This window comes from Lutra lutra, chromosome 1 (genome assembly GCF_902655055.1).
Source record: "Lutra lutra chromosome 1, mLutLut1.2, whole genome shotgun sequence".
Taxonomy (NCBI): Eukaryota; Metazoa; Chordata; class Mammalia; order Carnivora; family Mustelidae; genus Lutra; species Lutra lutra.
In genome coordinates this window covers 8523914-8539486 of record NC_062278.1, presented here as the reverse complement: position 1 = coordinate 8539486, position 15573 = coordinate 8523914, and the positions used below count along the sequence as shown (strand labels likewise).

At 47.9% G+C, this 15573-nt stretch overlaps 1 protein-coding gene across 1 annotated transcript in view; it reads left to right on the top strand.

The window, feature by feature from the left end:
* The window catches only part of SIM2 (SIM bHLH transcription factor 2), a 53170-nt gene extending 39617 nt beyond the window's left edge, over positions 1 to 13553 (top strand). The window contains exons 8-11 of the mRNA XM_047720030.1: positions 6010 to 6157; positions 7749 to 7917; positions 8717 to 9125; positions 11364 to 13553. Of these exons, the coding sequence (XP_047575986.1) occupies positions 6010 to 6157; positions 7749 to 7917; positions 8717 to 9125; positions 11364 to 11824 (1187 nt within the window). The 3' untranslated portion in view covers positions 11825 to 13553. The remainder of the gene's footprint in view (positions 1 to 6009; positions 6158 to 7748; positions 7918 to 8716; positions 9126 to 11363) is intronic.
* Positions 13554 to 15573: the final 2020 nt, after the last annotated feature.

Sequence of the window (15573 nt, the reverse complement as noted above, 5' to 3'; positions counted from 1 at the left end):
AAGGCAAATTGGTTGAGTCTTCCTTAACCTTCCACCTCTCCTTTCACATATAGCTACAGAGACCCTTCTGGAGGCTGCAGCCTTCTCCTCCCACAGTGGTCACTTGGAGGAAAGGGAGTCAGGACACCCAGCCTGGGGTCCAAGCTGTACCCTCAAGATTTGTTGGCCCCACTTTCCAGGGATGTCTGGCTCCCACAGTGGCATTCATGAAATGCATGCAAACCTGAGCTGGAAATAGAAACCATGGATTTTGCTGTTAAAAAATCAAACCCCAGGGCCGGCTGGGTGGCTCAGTGGGTTGAGCCTCTGCCTTCAGCTCAGGTCATGATCTCAGGGTCCTGGGATCAAGTCCCACATCGGGCTCTCTGCTAGGCAGGGAGCCTGCTTCTTCCTCTCTCTCTCTCTCTCTCTCTCTCTCTCTACTTGGGATCTCTCTCTGTCAAAATAAATTTAAAAAAAAAATCCTAAAAAAAAAAAATAGCAAACCCCAGGGGCACCTGGGTGGCTCAGCAGGTTAAGCCTCTGCCTTCAGCTCAGCTCATGATCTCAGGGTCCTGGGTTCAAGCCCCACATCGGGCTCTCTGCTCAGCGGGGCACCTGCTTCCCCCTCTCTCACTGCCTGCCTCTCTGCCTACTTGTGATCTCTCTCTCTCTGTCAAATAAATAAATAAAATCTTAAAAAAAAAAAAAAAAGCAAACCCCAAGAGGAGAAGCATTAGAAAGATAGCTCTTTGCTGCTACCTCTGTCTGTATTTTTCAGCATGGAATCTCACTCCTGTCAAGGGAGCCCACACAGGTGCACATGCCAAGGCTGGGAAGAAGAGAGCTCGTGTCTGCCCTGTCCCAGAGAGTCCTGTCCCTCGTCTGGGTGGGATGGCGGTCCTGGGGCTAAGTAGGGAGCCTGTGGCCTGATTCGTGCTACATTTCCACTTCCCGACTCCCACACAAATGACTTAATCATGGGAAAAATAAGTGTTCACTTTCATTAAAAAATGAATACCTCCTTATTGTTGGAAATGTAGACTATCAAGAAAAGCTGAGAAGAAAATGAAACTTACTTGTAATTTGACCAGTAGATAATGAGAGTTAATATGTATCAAATCCTTGCTGTGGGTCTTTGCCACTGTTCTAAAGCTTCAGACAGATTATCTATCCTCCCAGCAGCCGGGTAAGGTGGAGAATATGATTATCCTCTTGTTCTAAATGGGAAACTGAGCCATGGGGGGTTAGTAACTTGTCCAACATCACACAGTTAGCTGGGGTGTATGTGTGTGCACTTTTTCCTACAGGTACTCTATGCCCTTCTGAATCTTGTCTTTTTTTTTTTTAACGAGACATAATTGACATGTAACATTATATATGTTTCAGGTGTACAACATCATGATTTGACATCTGTATGTGCTGCTACATGACCACAATGAGTCTAGTTAACATCCATTACAGTATATAGTTATAATTTTTTTTCTTGTCTTGAGAGCTTGTAAGATCTACTCCCTTAACAACTTTCCATACATAATACAGTGTTATTAACTAAAGTCCCCATGCTAGACAGTACATACCCAGACTTATTTACTTTATGTTTTTAAAGATTTTATTTATTTGAGAGAGAGATCAAGAGCACTAGTGGGGAGAGAGGCAGAAGGAGAAGCAGACTCTCTCCTGCACACGGAGCCCAACTCCAGGTTTGATCCCAGGACTCTGAGATCATGACCTGAGCTGAAGTCAGATGCTTAACTGACTGAGCCACCCAGGCGTCCCTCCAAGACTGAAATAAATATTTCATAACTGGAAGTTTGTACCTCTTAACCCCTTTCACCCATTTCACTCGCCTGCCACCCCTCACCTTGGCAACCATCAACCACCGGTCTGTTCTCTGCATCTATGAACTATTTTTTTTTTTTTTTTTTAAGATTGCACATGTAAGTGCGGTGACATGGTATTTGTCTTGGACTTATCTTACTGAGCATAATATCTTTCGGGTCCACCCATGTTGTCCCGAATGGCAGGATTTCCTTCTTTTTTTAGTGTGTGTACATATATACACCACAATTTCTTTATCCGTTCATCCACAGATGGACACTTAGGGTGCTTTCGTTTTTTGTCTTTTGTAAATAATGCTGCAATGAACATGCAGGCACAGATGTCTTTTCAAGTTAGTATCTGTTTCCTTCAGAGAAATACCCAGAAGTGGAATTTCTGGATCAGATGGTAGCTCTGTCTTAAATTTTCTGAGGAATCTCCTTACTGTTTTCCATAGAGGCTGCACCAATTTACATTCCTACTGATAGGGCATAGGGGTTCCCTTTTCCCTACATCCTTGCCAACACTTGTCAAATCTTGTCTTTTTGATAGTAGTCATTCTAACAGGTGCGGGGTGATGTCTTCTGTGATTCTGATCTGCATTTCCCTGACAATTAGTGATGTGATGAACTTTCTCGTGTACCTGTTGCCCACCTGTATGTCTTTGGGAAAATGTCAATTCAGACCCCCTGCCCAGTTTTCAGTTGGGCTGTTTTATTTATTTATTTTTGCTACTGAGTTGTGTGAGTTCTTTGTATATATTGGATATTGACCCCTTATCACATATATGATTTGCAAATATTTTCTCCCATTCAGTAGGTTGTTGATGGTTTCCTTTGCTGTGCAGAAGCTTTTCATTATGATGTAATGCCACTTTTTATTTTTGCTTTTCATCTTTTAGGGAATTTTGGGGGGTTCCATACAAATTTTAGGGTTGTTTGTTCTGTTTTTTTCCAAGGATGACACTGGAATTTTGATAGGGATTGCATTAAGTCTGTAGATTGCTCTGGGTGGTATGGGCATTTTATATGAATTCTTCCACTCCATGAACATGGGATACCTTTGCATTAATTTCTGTCTCCTTCAGTTTCTTTCATTAATGTCTGTAGTTTTTAGGGTCTTTCATCTCCTCAGTTAAGTTTATTCTTAAGTATTTTATTCTGTTTGATGTAATTTGTAAATGGGATTTTTTAAATTTCTCTAACAGTTCATTATTAATGCATAGAAACTCAACAGATTTTTGTATATTGATTTTATATCCTGAAGCTCTACTCAATTCATTTATTAGTTGTAAGAGTTTTTTGATGGAGTCTTTAGGGTCTTCTGTATATGCTGTATCATCTGCAAATAGTGACAATTTTACTTCTTCCTTTTCAGCTGGGTTGCCATTTATTTCTCCTTTTTCTTACCTAAGTGCTTGGCTAGCACTTCTGATTCTATTGAATAAAAGTGGTGAGAGTGTTCCCCTGTTGAGTGTGGTGTTAGCTGTGAACTTGTCATGAATGGCTTTTATTATGTGCAGTGGGCATTTATATCCCCACTTTGTTGAGAGGGTTTTATTTTTAAATCATAAATGGGTGTTGAATTTTGTCAAATGCTTTTTCTGCATCTATTTTTATCCTTCACCTAGTTAGTGCAGTGTATCCTACCGATTGATTTGCAGATATTGAACCATTCTTGCATCCTGGACGTAAATCCCATTTGATCTTGGTGTGTGATCCTTTTAATGTATCGTTGAATTCAGTTTGTTAATATTTTGTTGAGGATTTTTGCACCTATGTTCATCAGAGATATTGGCTGTAATTTCCCCTTTTTTTGTGGTACCCTTGTCTGGTTTTGGTATCAGGGATATGCTGGCCTCATAGATATGTCTGAAAGTGTTCCCTCCTCCTCTGATTTTCCAAAGAGTTTGAAAAGGATTGATATTAACTCTCCTTTAAGCATTCGGTGAATTCACCAGTGAAGTCATCTGATCCTGCACTTTTGTTTGTTGGGAGGTTTGGATCACTGATTCAGTCTCCTTAATAGTAATCATTCCTGTTCAGAATTTCTGTTTCTTCATCATTAGTCTTCATAGATTGTTTGTTTCTAGCAGATTATCCATTTCTTCTAAGTTGTTCAATTTGTGGGCATGTAATTGTTCACAGCAGTCTCATATGATTTTCTTATTTCTGTGGTCTTGAATGTCTTATTTTCACTTATCATTATACCATACACATTCCCCATAATATTACAGAATTCATATTAATCAGTATTCCAATAGCTGCATAGTACTCCAAAATTTATTTACCATCTTCCCTAATTCTTAGGCAGTCAGGTCTCCCCCTCCCTTTTTCCCCAGAATTATAAACAGGATCAATTATTAGAACTGAAGTCATTATGTCAGTGGATATGAGCATCAAACTGCTTCCCAGATGGACTGTACTAATCCATGCTTCTCTCAATGCATGACAGTGCCTCCCACCATACATTAGCTGACATCACCCATTGTCAGTTCATTATTTTCTTTGAGATAAAATCCACATAGTATGAAACTCACCATTTTAACCATTTTCGGAGGTTTTCCGTATATTTACAATGTCATGCAACTGTCGCACTGAACTCTTTACTGAGTTCTAGAACATTTCCTTCATTCCAAGAAGAACCCTGGTACCCATCAGCAGTCAGTCCTGGTGCTCCTGAACCCCCAGTTCTGTCAACCACTAAGCTGCTTTTGGTCTCTACAGATGTGCCTATTGTGGACATTTCACATAAATGGAACCATACAATATTTGTTTCTTTTTAAATGTCCGCTAATTTAATGAATGTTATCTAGCTTTGAACTAAGCAAATACATTGAACATTTGTTTCTCATTTATCTTTATTCTTTGGTGAATTGTTTTTTCAGGTCCTTTTCTCATATTACTTTTAGGGTCTTAATATTTTCATTGATCCATGTGAACTCTTTATATATTAAGGCTTGTAGTTCTTTGACTATCATATTTGCAGTATTTTTTCTTCTGCACCAGAGTACTTTACAGCAGGTGTTAAAATGGATGATAAAGAGGCACCCTTAATATGAAAAGCCACAAAAGGCAGTGGAGAACCCCAGGAGTGTTTGGGCAGATGGTGAGGAGGCTCTGCCTAGTGGCACAAGACGAGGGCTAAATTTCTGTGTCTGTGAGCCCCCAGGAGGTCCCTTCAGTGCCAACTAGTGCAAGCACAGAATTTGGCCACCTCCCCAAATCCCTGTTCAGATGGCTGCTAGTTAGGGCCCTAGGGCCAGCCCTGCTTTGAGAAGCAGGAATGCTCTATAGCCATGACCTGGGCATCAAGGGATGCATTTTAGATTTGTGCTGGCCTCCCCGTCCCTGGAGAAAGCTAACTGGGACTTTCTTCTCTCCACTGCCCACCTAGAGCTTTTGGCACTTTCCTTCCCTTCCAGCCTGTGCTCTCCAGGCCCTGAGAGAAATGAGTACAGAGACTTTGGATGGGAGTGTGGCTTAGCAGTCTGGAGTTTGCGCCCATGCGTGGAAGATGGGCTTATAGGCCCAGTGTTAAGAAACTAGCCAAGCAGAGTTTTTTCCTACATATGTAACATAGGAAATTAACAGGCCCAAGGAAAAGTGGGGCTGATGGGAAGAAAATATAAAAGGCATCAGAACAGTAGTCTCTCTGTGAATACACACATGTTCTGGAGAGTAGCAAATACCAACAACAATTTGACACTTGGTTGAATGTACTTATTACTTTGTTTAAATAACTACACCACCCCTCCCCCTGGTGCCTATTAAGGGTTTTGGGGATTAAGGGTTTGGGGGATTATAACATAATCATGGCATTTGGGAAACCGAAATGCAGAACCAATTTTATCGCTCTGCCAAGTGTAAATGTTGTATGGGGACTAATTGTTTTTCCCAATGAAATCAGTGACTATTACATTTGATGGGGGAGGGGAGTGCTACTGAGACCCCTGGAAGCCATAGGTAAAAATCTTGCCTGCGTGTGTGTATGCATGTGTGTGTGTGTGTGTGTACGTGTGCACGTGTGTGTGCTTCCAAGCATGCACCTTCCTGTGGAGAAAGCCCATTCCTTTGTCAAATTCTCAGAAGCGTCCTTGACCCCGAAAAGCTCCAGAACCGGGACTGTGGGTTATTTGTGGGGGGCGATGTCCCCGAAGCTGGGGCCTGCTAACTGCCCCTCGGGACTCATGTCATCTTGTGCTTGCAGTGCTGGTGAAGGGCCAGGTCACCACCAAGTACTACCGGCTGCTGTCCAAGCTGGGCGGCTGGGTGTGGGTGCAGAGCTACGCCACCGTCGTGCACAACAGCCGCTCGTCCCGGCCGCACTGCATCGTGAGTGTCAATTATGTCCTCACGTAAGTCAGACGTATTTGTTTCCTTGCTCTCTCCTCCTCCCATCCCTCATCAGTCCGCTCCACAAGCACCATCGCTCTCTCTCTCTCTTTCCAAAACTGTTCATTTGTCTCCTGTTTTGTTTTTATTTGAACAGTCTGTTCATTTGGGAAGGGCCAAACTATTTCTGTACTCAGCACGGAGAGCCAGGCGCTGGGAATTGGGTGAACGCTGGAAAGGGAGCCCTGCCCCAGACACAGCTGAAGATCAGACCACAGAGACCAGCTGTGGGGGGGGGGGGGGGGCAGAGGCAGGGGGCAGGTGCCCTTGCCCTCCATCTTGCACAGAACGTATAGGCGATGTACCTCCAGGACCAGGAATATGAATTTATGCTCTTTGTGCCCACAAATGTCGGGGTCATCTTGCTTGCTCCTGCCATGTGGGACAGGAGATATCTCACATCTTTTCCTGTCTTTCTAGACAGCCCATTGCAGATAATGATGAGCGTTTGGCCCCTTTAAAAATCCCTGAAGGTCAAGTTCAGTTGCATATACTTTTATTTTTTTAAGATTTTATTTATTTATTTAACAGACAGAGATCACAAGTTGGTAGAGAGGCAGGCAGAGAGAGAGAGGAGGAAGCAGGCTCCCTGCTGAGCAGAGAGCCCAATGCAGGGCTCGGTCCCTGGACCCTGGGATCATGACCTGAACGGAAGGGAGAGGCTTTAACCCACTGAGCCATCCAGGCGCCCCATCAGTTGCATATACTTTCAAGACCATTAGGCACAGCAGGACATGGGTCTCCCTGGGACCATACATTACTGTGGACCCACCATGGCTACTGTATGTGAAATCACCTGTACCCAGCTCTGGCCCTGAACTTGATGTCCAGGCTGTCCCCCAGCCCTACCCGGAACAAGGTCCTCAAGTGTGCTCTAGAGCAGGAAGGATTTAGGCTCTCAGATCTTTCATAGAATGACCAGGTCGCTGGTTTCTTGATTTTGTTTTTGATTTTTTAGAACTAGAGGTGAGTTTAACAAAACTGTAGGGAGGAAAGCATTTTGGCCCCTTCATGATTCTTCCTAAGCAGCCAAGTGTGGGCTGGTACTCCGGGTAGCTTCCTCACCCCTCCAACCACGAACATGACATTGCCGAGTTAGCTCTTCAGGGCACAAACTGGCGCCTGTTGTGGAAATGGGCAAGGCTGACAGTCAGGCTCCTGGACCCTTGGTGGTCCCCCACCCACGCCTCCCTGGGTGCTAACTGAATGACAAGTAGTGCTTCTGCCCTTTCCTTCTGCGCTGACACACTTCCTCACGGCCCACCGTGTCACTGGGAAACGTGTTTGGGAGCTAGAGGATGGAAGAGCGCTCAAGTGACACCCCCCACCCCGCTATTCCTGCCACATAACACTGACCTCACAGCATTGCCCAAGCCTTCAGGGGGGCTTTTCTCACGAGGGTGGGCTGCTCTCTGCTCAAGTCCTGTCCCACCCAACCTCAGTGATCCGCTGTGCTGGAGGTCCGGGAACGCACTGGCTCAGGGGCTGGGGCCAGGGAAGCCGCCCTCCCCCCGCAGCCCGCTGGACAGGACTTGTCCTGCTCTTGCTTCTCAGGGAGATCGAATACAAGGAACTGCAGCTGTCCCTGGACCAGGTGTCCACGTCCAAGTGCCAGGACTCCTGGAGGACTGCCTTGTCTACCTCACAAGAAACTAGGAAATTAGCTAAACCCAAAAACACGAAGATGAAGACAAAGCTGAGAACAAACCCTTACCCCCCACAGGTAACCCCGGGGGGAACTGCTGGGGCTGGGTGCAGCAGGCACCCGGCCGGGGGTGGGTGAGGGTGCTCAGGACCACCAGCTCATCCAAGAACGCGGAGCCTCTGACCGCAGAGCGGGTCTCCCGGCCCAGAAGTTTCCCTGTGGAGTGTGGGCAAGTCCCCTGGGGATGTCCCCGGCACTTGGCAGAGACGCAGCCTAGAGGCACGTGAAACTAACATCTGGGAGGGCTCGTGAGGTCTAGGAAAAAAAGACTAAATTAGGAAGGCACATCAGCTTGCTGGGTTCCATGTTAAGGTGGCTTAGAGCATTGTTTCCACAGCATTTATTTTTTAATGAGAACCTTTTTTTTTTTTTTTTTGAGATTTTATTTATTTATTTGACAGAGAGCGAGCAAGAGAGGGAACACAAGCAGGGGGAGCGGTAGAGGGAGAAGCAGGCTACCACTGGACAGGGAGCCCGATGGAGGGCTTGATCCCAGCACCTTGGGATCATGACCTGAGCTGAAGGCAGTCGCTTAACGACTGAGTTACCCAGGCTCTCCTTTTTTTTTTTTCAAGTGTAGTTTGTAACCTCTAGTAGAAAGTGTGTGGGGGGGGGGGCATATGGTCAGCTTGGGCTTGGGAGACCTCCTTCCACACAGGGACTGGGTCACTGTGTACTGTTGGCTGTGCACCTGTCCCCAGTGGGGCCTCCCTGCTGTGGCCGCGCCCAGGGAGGCAACTAAGTCCTAGAGGGTGGGGTCTGGTGAGGCCGGAGGGGTCTCTCACCGGCCCCTTCATCCGTCTTCCTTCCCATGCAGCAATACAGCTCGTTCCAAATGGACAAACTGGAATGCAGCCAGCTGGGAAACTGGAGAGCCAGCCCCCCGGCGAACGCCCTGGCACCCCCAGAACAGCAGCTCCATTCAGAAAGCAGTGACCTTTTGTACGCCCCGTCCTACAGCCTGCCCTTCTCCTATCATTATGGACACTTCCCTCTGGACTCTCACGTCTTTAGCAGCAAAAAGCCAATGTTGCCGGCCAAATTTGGGCAGCCCCAAGGATCCCCGTGTGAGGTGGCACGCTTTTTCCTGAGCACCCTGCCAGCCAGTGGTGAATGCCAGTGGCATTACGCCAACCCCCTAGTGCCTAGCAGCCCGACTCCAGCTAAAAGCCTTTCTGAGCCGCCAGTGAACACTGCTCGGCACAGCCTTGTGCCAAACTACGAAGGTGGGTCATGTTTGCACGAGGGGAGGGGGCAGGACTGTGAACAACGGCGGTGCTGGCGGTGGGTGGCAAATGGAAAAAGGATCCTCACACTTTGGGCCAACTTTTCCTTTTTCTGCTTGTAAGTAGGAGTTGCTACACTTTCCTGCTCTCAATGAGAGGAGCTTCACGAGAGGGAGAGAAGCAGGGTGACTGAGTCCATGTGCCTCTCGTGGCACCGGTGACAGCATAGAGGGCAGAGGAACCCAGGGGTTCAGCCACCCTCCATAGAAACCCTGGCCTCATTTGCTCCCCAAGAGGGAGACAAAGTGATTTTCAAACCCAGCTCCTGGGTTTGAGAATGCTGCAACTGCAGTTATTTTACAAGACTACTCTCCCACTCCACCCAAAATTGAATATGGGATGCTGCTGGTTTGCTTCCCAAGCTAGTTTTCAAAGTGTGGAAAACCGTGGTAAAAATTCCTGAGCTCAAAGACAGAAGTGTCACTCACCAACCCAGGGCAAATAACGTAAACACTCCATGACTCAGTTTCTTCATCTGTAAAATGGGATCATAACCCATGCGATATGCCTACTACCCCAGGGATTGGCCAGCACCAGTGGTTCAACAACAGAGAGAGAGGAATGGCCCCTCCCCCAGCCCTTCCTGGTCGCAGACAAGCAAATGTCCTCTGTGGATGTGCCATCAGCATCCCCAGGCCCACACAGACTCCTGTTTGCTCACTGGACCAACCCCAGGCAGAGGGTAGGTAGGGGTTGAGAGGTAGCTGTGAGAGGTACACTCCTGTTTCATGCAGAACTAACTACTGCTCAGAGGGTAGCCCACGATGGTTCGAATTTCCTGCATTGACTCCTACATTCAGGGTGAATGTGACATACTCAGAAAAGAAACACCTGCCTCAAGAGGAGAGCTTTTTGGAGCCCCCTCCTTCCCCTCTAACTTTCTCTCTTTGGAAGCAGGTAGGGCTCTGTTCCTCCTCGGGTTGCTTGGGGGAATCTCTTGCTCAGACTCTTGTCTTTACAAGGCTGAGACACATTTTTTTCTCTAAACCTGAGAAGAGGGGTAGATTGTAGGAGAAAGCGAACCATGTTGGAGATTACTAGGACATGTTTTTCCGAAGTAGGCGGCTTAGAAAAGAACACACCAGCGACCAGGGCAACGCAAACCTGCCTTCTGGTCTGGGCCAGTGCTTGGAGCCACCAAGTCCTCAGTTTTGGACAGACAGCCGACAGCGCACCGTGTCGCTCCAATAACCAAGGAAGGGATTTCCCCCAATGACCAGAAAGGCAAAGCTAAGAGGTTTGATAACAGCTGAAAATATTACTCACTTGAGATTGATCTGAAAGAACTCTTTTTGTTTGGCCAATGATATAACCAACACACAGTATCATATATATTTTTTAAATTGCTATTTTGAAAGTGAAAGAGGTTAATAAGGAGCTCATTTGTCATGACCCTTGGTAAAAATGAGCCAAATTTGGGGGCAATTCGTGATCTACTTCCTAGTCTTCTTTGATATTAAAGGAAGACAAAGTTTGTCTTAAAGGAAAAAAACAAACAAAAAAAACATAGGGATCTAACTGATTGCGGGCACCTGATTAATTTGGGTGGTTATGACCTTTAGTTAGGACAGTACTAAAAGGAGCAGGCGTGATTACCACCCACTGAGGGCTAAGCAGCAAAAAAAAGGTGTGAGAAAGAGAAAAAAAAAAAAAAAAAAAAAACCAGGGTTGGCTGGGGGCACCTTACCCGGCAGGCAGTGGAAGCCTCCAGACCAACGCTGTCCAACATGGTAGCCAGTAGCCACGTGCAGCTCTCGCGCACGGAAACGTGGCCCGGGCACCGAGAGGTGCTGCTGGGTGTGCACGGCACTTCGAAGACAGAAACAAAAAATCAAGTATCTCGGTCATTTAAGGGTATTGATTCCACATGGGAAGAACCTGTTGGATACGTGGCATTTACACTGAGCAGCGGTCTCCGCGAATTCCACCTGTCTCTCTCCGCGCTGCAGCGCGACCTCCGGAGCGCGGCAGTGTGCAGCCTGCACTGGACAGCGCGGGCCTGGGCGCGGAGGGGAAGGGGCCCAGGCGGCCGCGGCGGGGGGGGGGTGGGCACCCCGGGGCGCGCAGCGGGGGGCCGAGAGGGTGGTGGCGGCGTCCGGATGCGCCGGGTTGGTGCTGCTTTGGGCAGGTCCCCTTCCTCCCCCGCGCGGGCGTCTAACGTGTCGCCTGTCCCCGCAGCGCCCGCCGCCGCCGCCGCGCGCAAGTTCGGCGAGGACACCGCGCCGCCGCCGCCGCCGCCACCGCCGCCGCCGCCGCCGCCGAGCTTCCCGAGCTGCGGCCATTACCGCGAGGAGCCCGCGCTGGGCCCGGCCAAGGCCGCCCGCCAGGCCGCCCGGGACGGGGCGCGGCTGGCGCTGGCCCGCGCGGCGCCGGACTGCTGCGCGCCGCCGGCCCCCGAGCCCCCGGGCGCGCCTGCGCAGCTGCCCTTCGTGCTGCTCAACTACCACCGCGTGCTGGCCCGGCGCGGGCCGCTGGGGGGCGCTGCGCCCGGCGCGCCCGCTCTGGCCTGCGGCGGCGCCCCCGAGACCGCGGCCGGCGCGCTGCGGCCCCGGCCCCCCGGCCCCGCCGCCGCCTCGCCGCCCGGCGCGCCGCTGCCGCACTACCTGGGCGCCTCGGTCATCATCACCAACGGCAGGTGACGTCGCGCTGGGCTGCCCGCAGGGAGAAGCCATAGGCCAGGCCTAGGGCTCCCGTTCTCCAGAGCGCAGCCGAGTGGCGAGGGGCGAGCTGCAGACGCACGGTTTAAATTAATTTATGCAGAGACGACTATTTTACTAGAACTCCGCGGCCGCCTTCTAGATTTTTACGTAGATCCCGCAAACGCCGGTGCAGGGGACTGCGGCGCGGCCCGAGACCGGGGGAAAAAGGCCCGCCGGACCTTTGTCCTCCCAGAGCCGGGCCCCCAAGGGGTCCGCGTCCCGCGTGTGACCTCAGACTACCCCGTCGGGAGGCGGACTCGGGTGCCCCACCTTGCCATCGGGCTCGCGCGCCTCTCCTCGTCCCCGGTGCTCAGTAGCCGTCCCGCCGGGGCACCGCAGGAGCTCCCACCCCCGGAGAGCCCCCCCATGCGGTGAGACACGCCGGGCGGTGGCCCCCCCGGAAGGAGGAGGCCTCGGGAACTCAGCGCTCCTGGCGTCTTAAGGCAGGGTGTGACGATTGAAGTCCCGCGCATCGACGACAACTCTGACTTTGCAGGTCATTCACGAGTCTCATTAGAAGTTGTCGTTTTAATTTAAGCCTTTTCTGAGTACAAACCATCAAGCCGAGACCAAGGGGGGGGGGGGGTGAAGGCACGTGGGGGTGCCCCACAAGCACGTTCATGAGCTTTCACTTCCTCCCAAGCCCTATGAACTCTCGATACCACCAAGAACAGCACCTTCCGAATAGATGAAATAGGCATTAAATGCAGAGCTAGAGAGAGCCAGGTGTTTTCTGAGAATGACACATTGGATGATGAGGTGCCCAAGGCGACTGGCTACCCTGTCGGGTTCGATTACGAGGCAGCATCCCTGTGGCCCACAAAGACCTGTAACTCCCTAGGCTCGGGTTTGCTACAAGTAATGCTAATAAAGTTAGTTAAATTGCATGTGCAATATGGGAAATTGTCAATGGACTGCGCCCTCGTGGAAGAAAGCTCGCTAGAGGGATGGTATAAAAATGGTGTATACATTTTCTTCAGCATTTCCTGCATTTTCTGCATAGCAAAAAACAAAACCCTTGAACATGTCCTGTATGTAACAGGTGAACAGAAATCCTTTTATAAAGCACCAGCAGTGTTTAAAAAACAAACTTCCCTTCATTTTTGTCTTTTATATTTTTGCTTCAAGATTTCACCATTTAAAAATCCCACCGTGCCTCTGAAATGGATTGGTGCATGGAACCACCGTCTTTTAATCTTTTCCACACTCTAAAACACGCCCTCATCTCCCTGTTTCCAAAATGGTTTTCTTTCAGGAAACTCTGCGCCTTTCTGAGTGGAAAGAGTTTTCACAAATGTCTTTTTAAGTCCTCGTTGGCGAATCGAAGCGCACCTATATATAATTGACTGTTTGCAAAATCTGAGATGATTGCTTGCCAACCTGGTGTCACACTGAGGGTCTGCCTCATTCTTAGCAGGGCGTCAGGGGGTGACACTTGCAAATTTAGGAACTGGAGTCTGTCCTGCAGCAAAGGGACTGAGTCATAAGCATCCACCTCCCTACTGCACTTAGCGATACCTCATGAGCAGCTCTTTGTGCACACAGAAAATAAGCCTGGGGTATTATTTTTTTATGCTCACAAGTCCTGTCATTAAACCAGGATTCCTGAAAGTTGCGGTTTGATGAGCAGATATCACGTGACATTTTTCAATAAAGTACCACAAAATGCATTTGTGTCTCCCTTGTTATTAATCATCGGGGGCTGTGTTCACGAGTAAATACAAACCACGAAAACTCTGGAGCAGTTTAGGTTACTGTGAAAAGATAAGACCATGATAGACTTGCAAATGATAACGTAAACGGTCTTAACAATGAGTGTGTGTGTACTTGAAAAATGAAACGTGTACTAGGGAAAACTTCCTTGTCTAAACAAACCTCGGGATTTTCATAGCCTAGAACACGAAGAAAGATTGCTACGCAAGCCGGCTTCAGGGCAGCTCAGTGCAAAGTTAACAGGAGTTACCATGGCAACCTAATATTGTTACCTCCATCTTTAAGAGTCTGCACATTTAAGCTGGGGATATCATTTCTTGACTTCTGGGAGGCTCTGGCAGGGGAAGAGGAAGCATTTTAATAAATATGACTCTCTTTCACAAAAAAAGAAAAAAAATTGTAGTGGGTCCTAACCCGTTGACAAAAATGCCAGATCAAAAGGATTTGAGAAATAAACCCAGTTCAAGACTGGCCGGGCCCTCCAAGGGGCCTCCCAGGGAAAGGAATTCCTTTATGTTCATGGAAGCCCTTTCTAGAAAAGCCATTCCATTCATACCTTTGTAGAGAAGGGAACAGGGTGTGAAGAAGGCTGCTCTGGGGAAATCTGCAAGAGCTGGGTATTTTGCACCCCTCACCCCCCACCCCTTTGTCCTTTTTAAAGTCCTATGGCCAAGCCTTCCCCCATGGACCCTAAGGGCGGGAGAGGTTTATACAGTCAATGAATCCTATACAGAGTCTACCTGAAGTTGTAATTTTGTTGTAACTGTGAGACAGTTAAGGTACACTGTGGGGGCTGCTACAAATAATATGGGATAAAAAGAACATTTTCAAATAAATGCCAGAAAGTTAGAGTAGTTTAAAATCTTAGTGAATCGTACCCCTTGGGTTATCGAAGATGCATTATTCAAGCTGTTCCTAAACTTAAGTATGATATATAAGGTTAAAATCTTGGGGGGAAAAAACTCAAAAGCTAAGCGGTTCTTATAAAAAAAGAGTAAGAACAATTCTACAAGAACAAAATCTGTTCGTAGAGTAAATTTGTTGTTATATTAAATTTTTCAATTTCAAAATTTATATTAAATGGTTATATTAAATTTACTTCTCACCTCAGTTAAAAGGGGTCTTTTTATTTTTAACTTTGGGTTTTGCTAACTTTCATTCTTTGGAGTAATAAGATTTCTCTTTTGTATGACACTTAATACATTTGTCAAAAATAAATCAAAAACAACAAAGAAAGCACCCAACTTCTCAATACTTAGAAATACATACATATTCCTTACTATGTAAAACTATTTATTTTGTAAAAATGTTTAAATATGAATAAAGATACCATAACCAAGAGTAGTTGCCTATTTTGAAAAATGAAACCTGTGGTCAAAAGAACAATGAGCCCAAACTGTACAGAAAAATCTTAAAGTTTATTTTGGTAGACTTGCTTTTTATAAGCATTGGCTTAAAGTGATTACTTTTCTGAGACAGTTCTTTGGAAAAGGTAAAAATGCGAAGGTTTAAAATTTCAGATGTGCATAGTAATAACCCAGGAATGAGGATTCTCCCGTTCTGCCTGTTAAGAGCAAAGAGATCTTCCAGAATGCAAGCCGAAAATGTCCGCCTGTGTATCCTGAAGCTGCTGGATGAGGCTGGCTTCTCTCCTGGTTCCCAGGCTCAAGGGTAGGGGCAAGTACACTGGCCATCCCCGCGGGTGTATGGGGGGGCACGGACTGGAGGCTGCGTGCACCACCCCCCCACGTTTGTTCCCCACCCACCCCCCATCACCCACTTGATCCCACATCGGGCCAAGTCTGCAGGAGCAAACCCCACCGTCTGTTTCAGACCAGACACGAATCCTTCAACTTCGCCCAAGGTCAAGGGGCGCTGCTTCAGCAGGGAAGGCCTTCTAGAAAATAAAATAGGAACGAGGGAAAACTTTCTTGTGCATCTTCAGGGGGCGCTTTCCCACAGTTTCCCCTGAAATC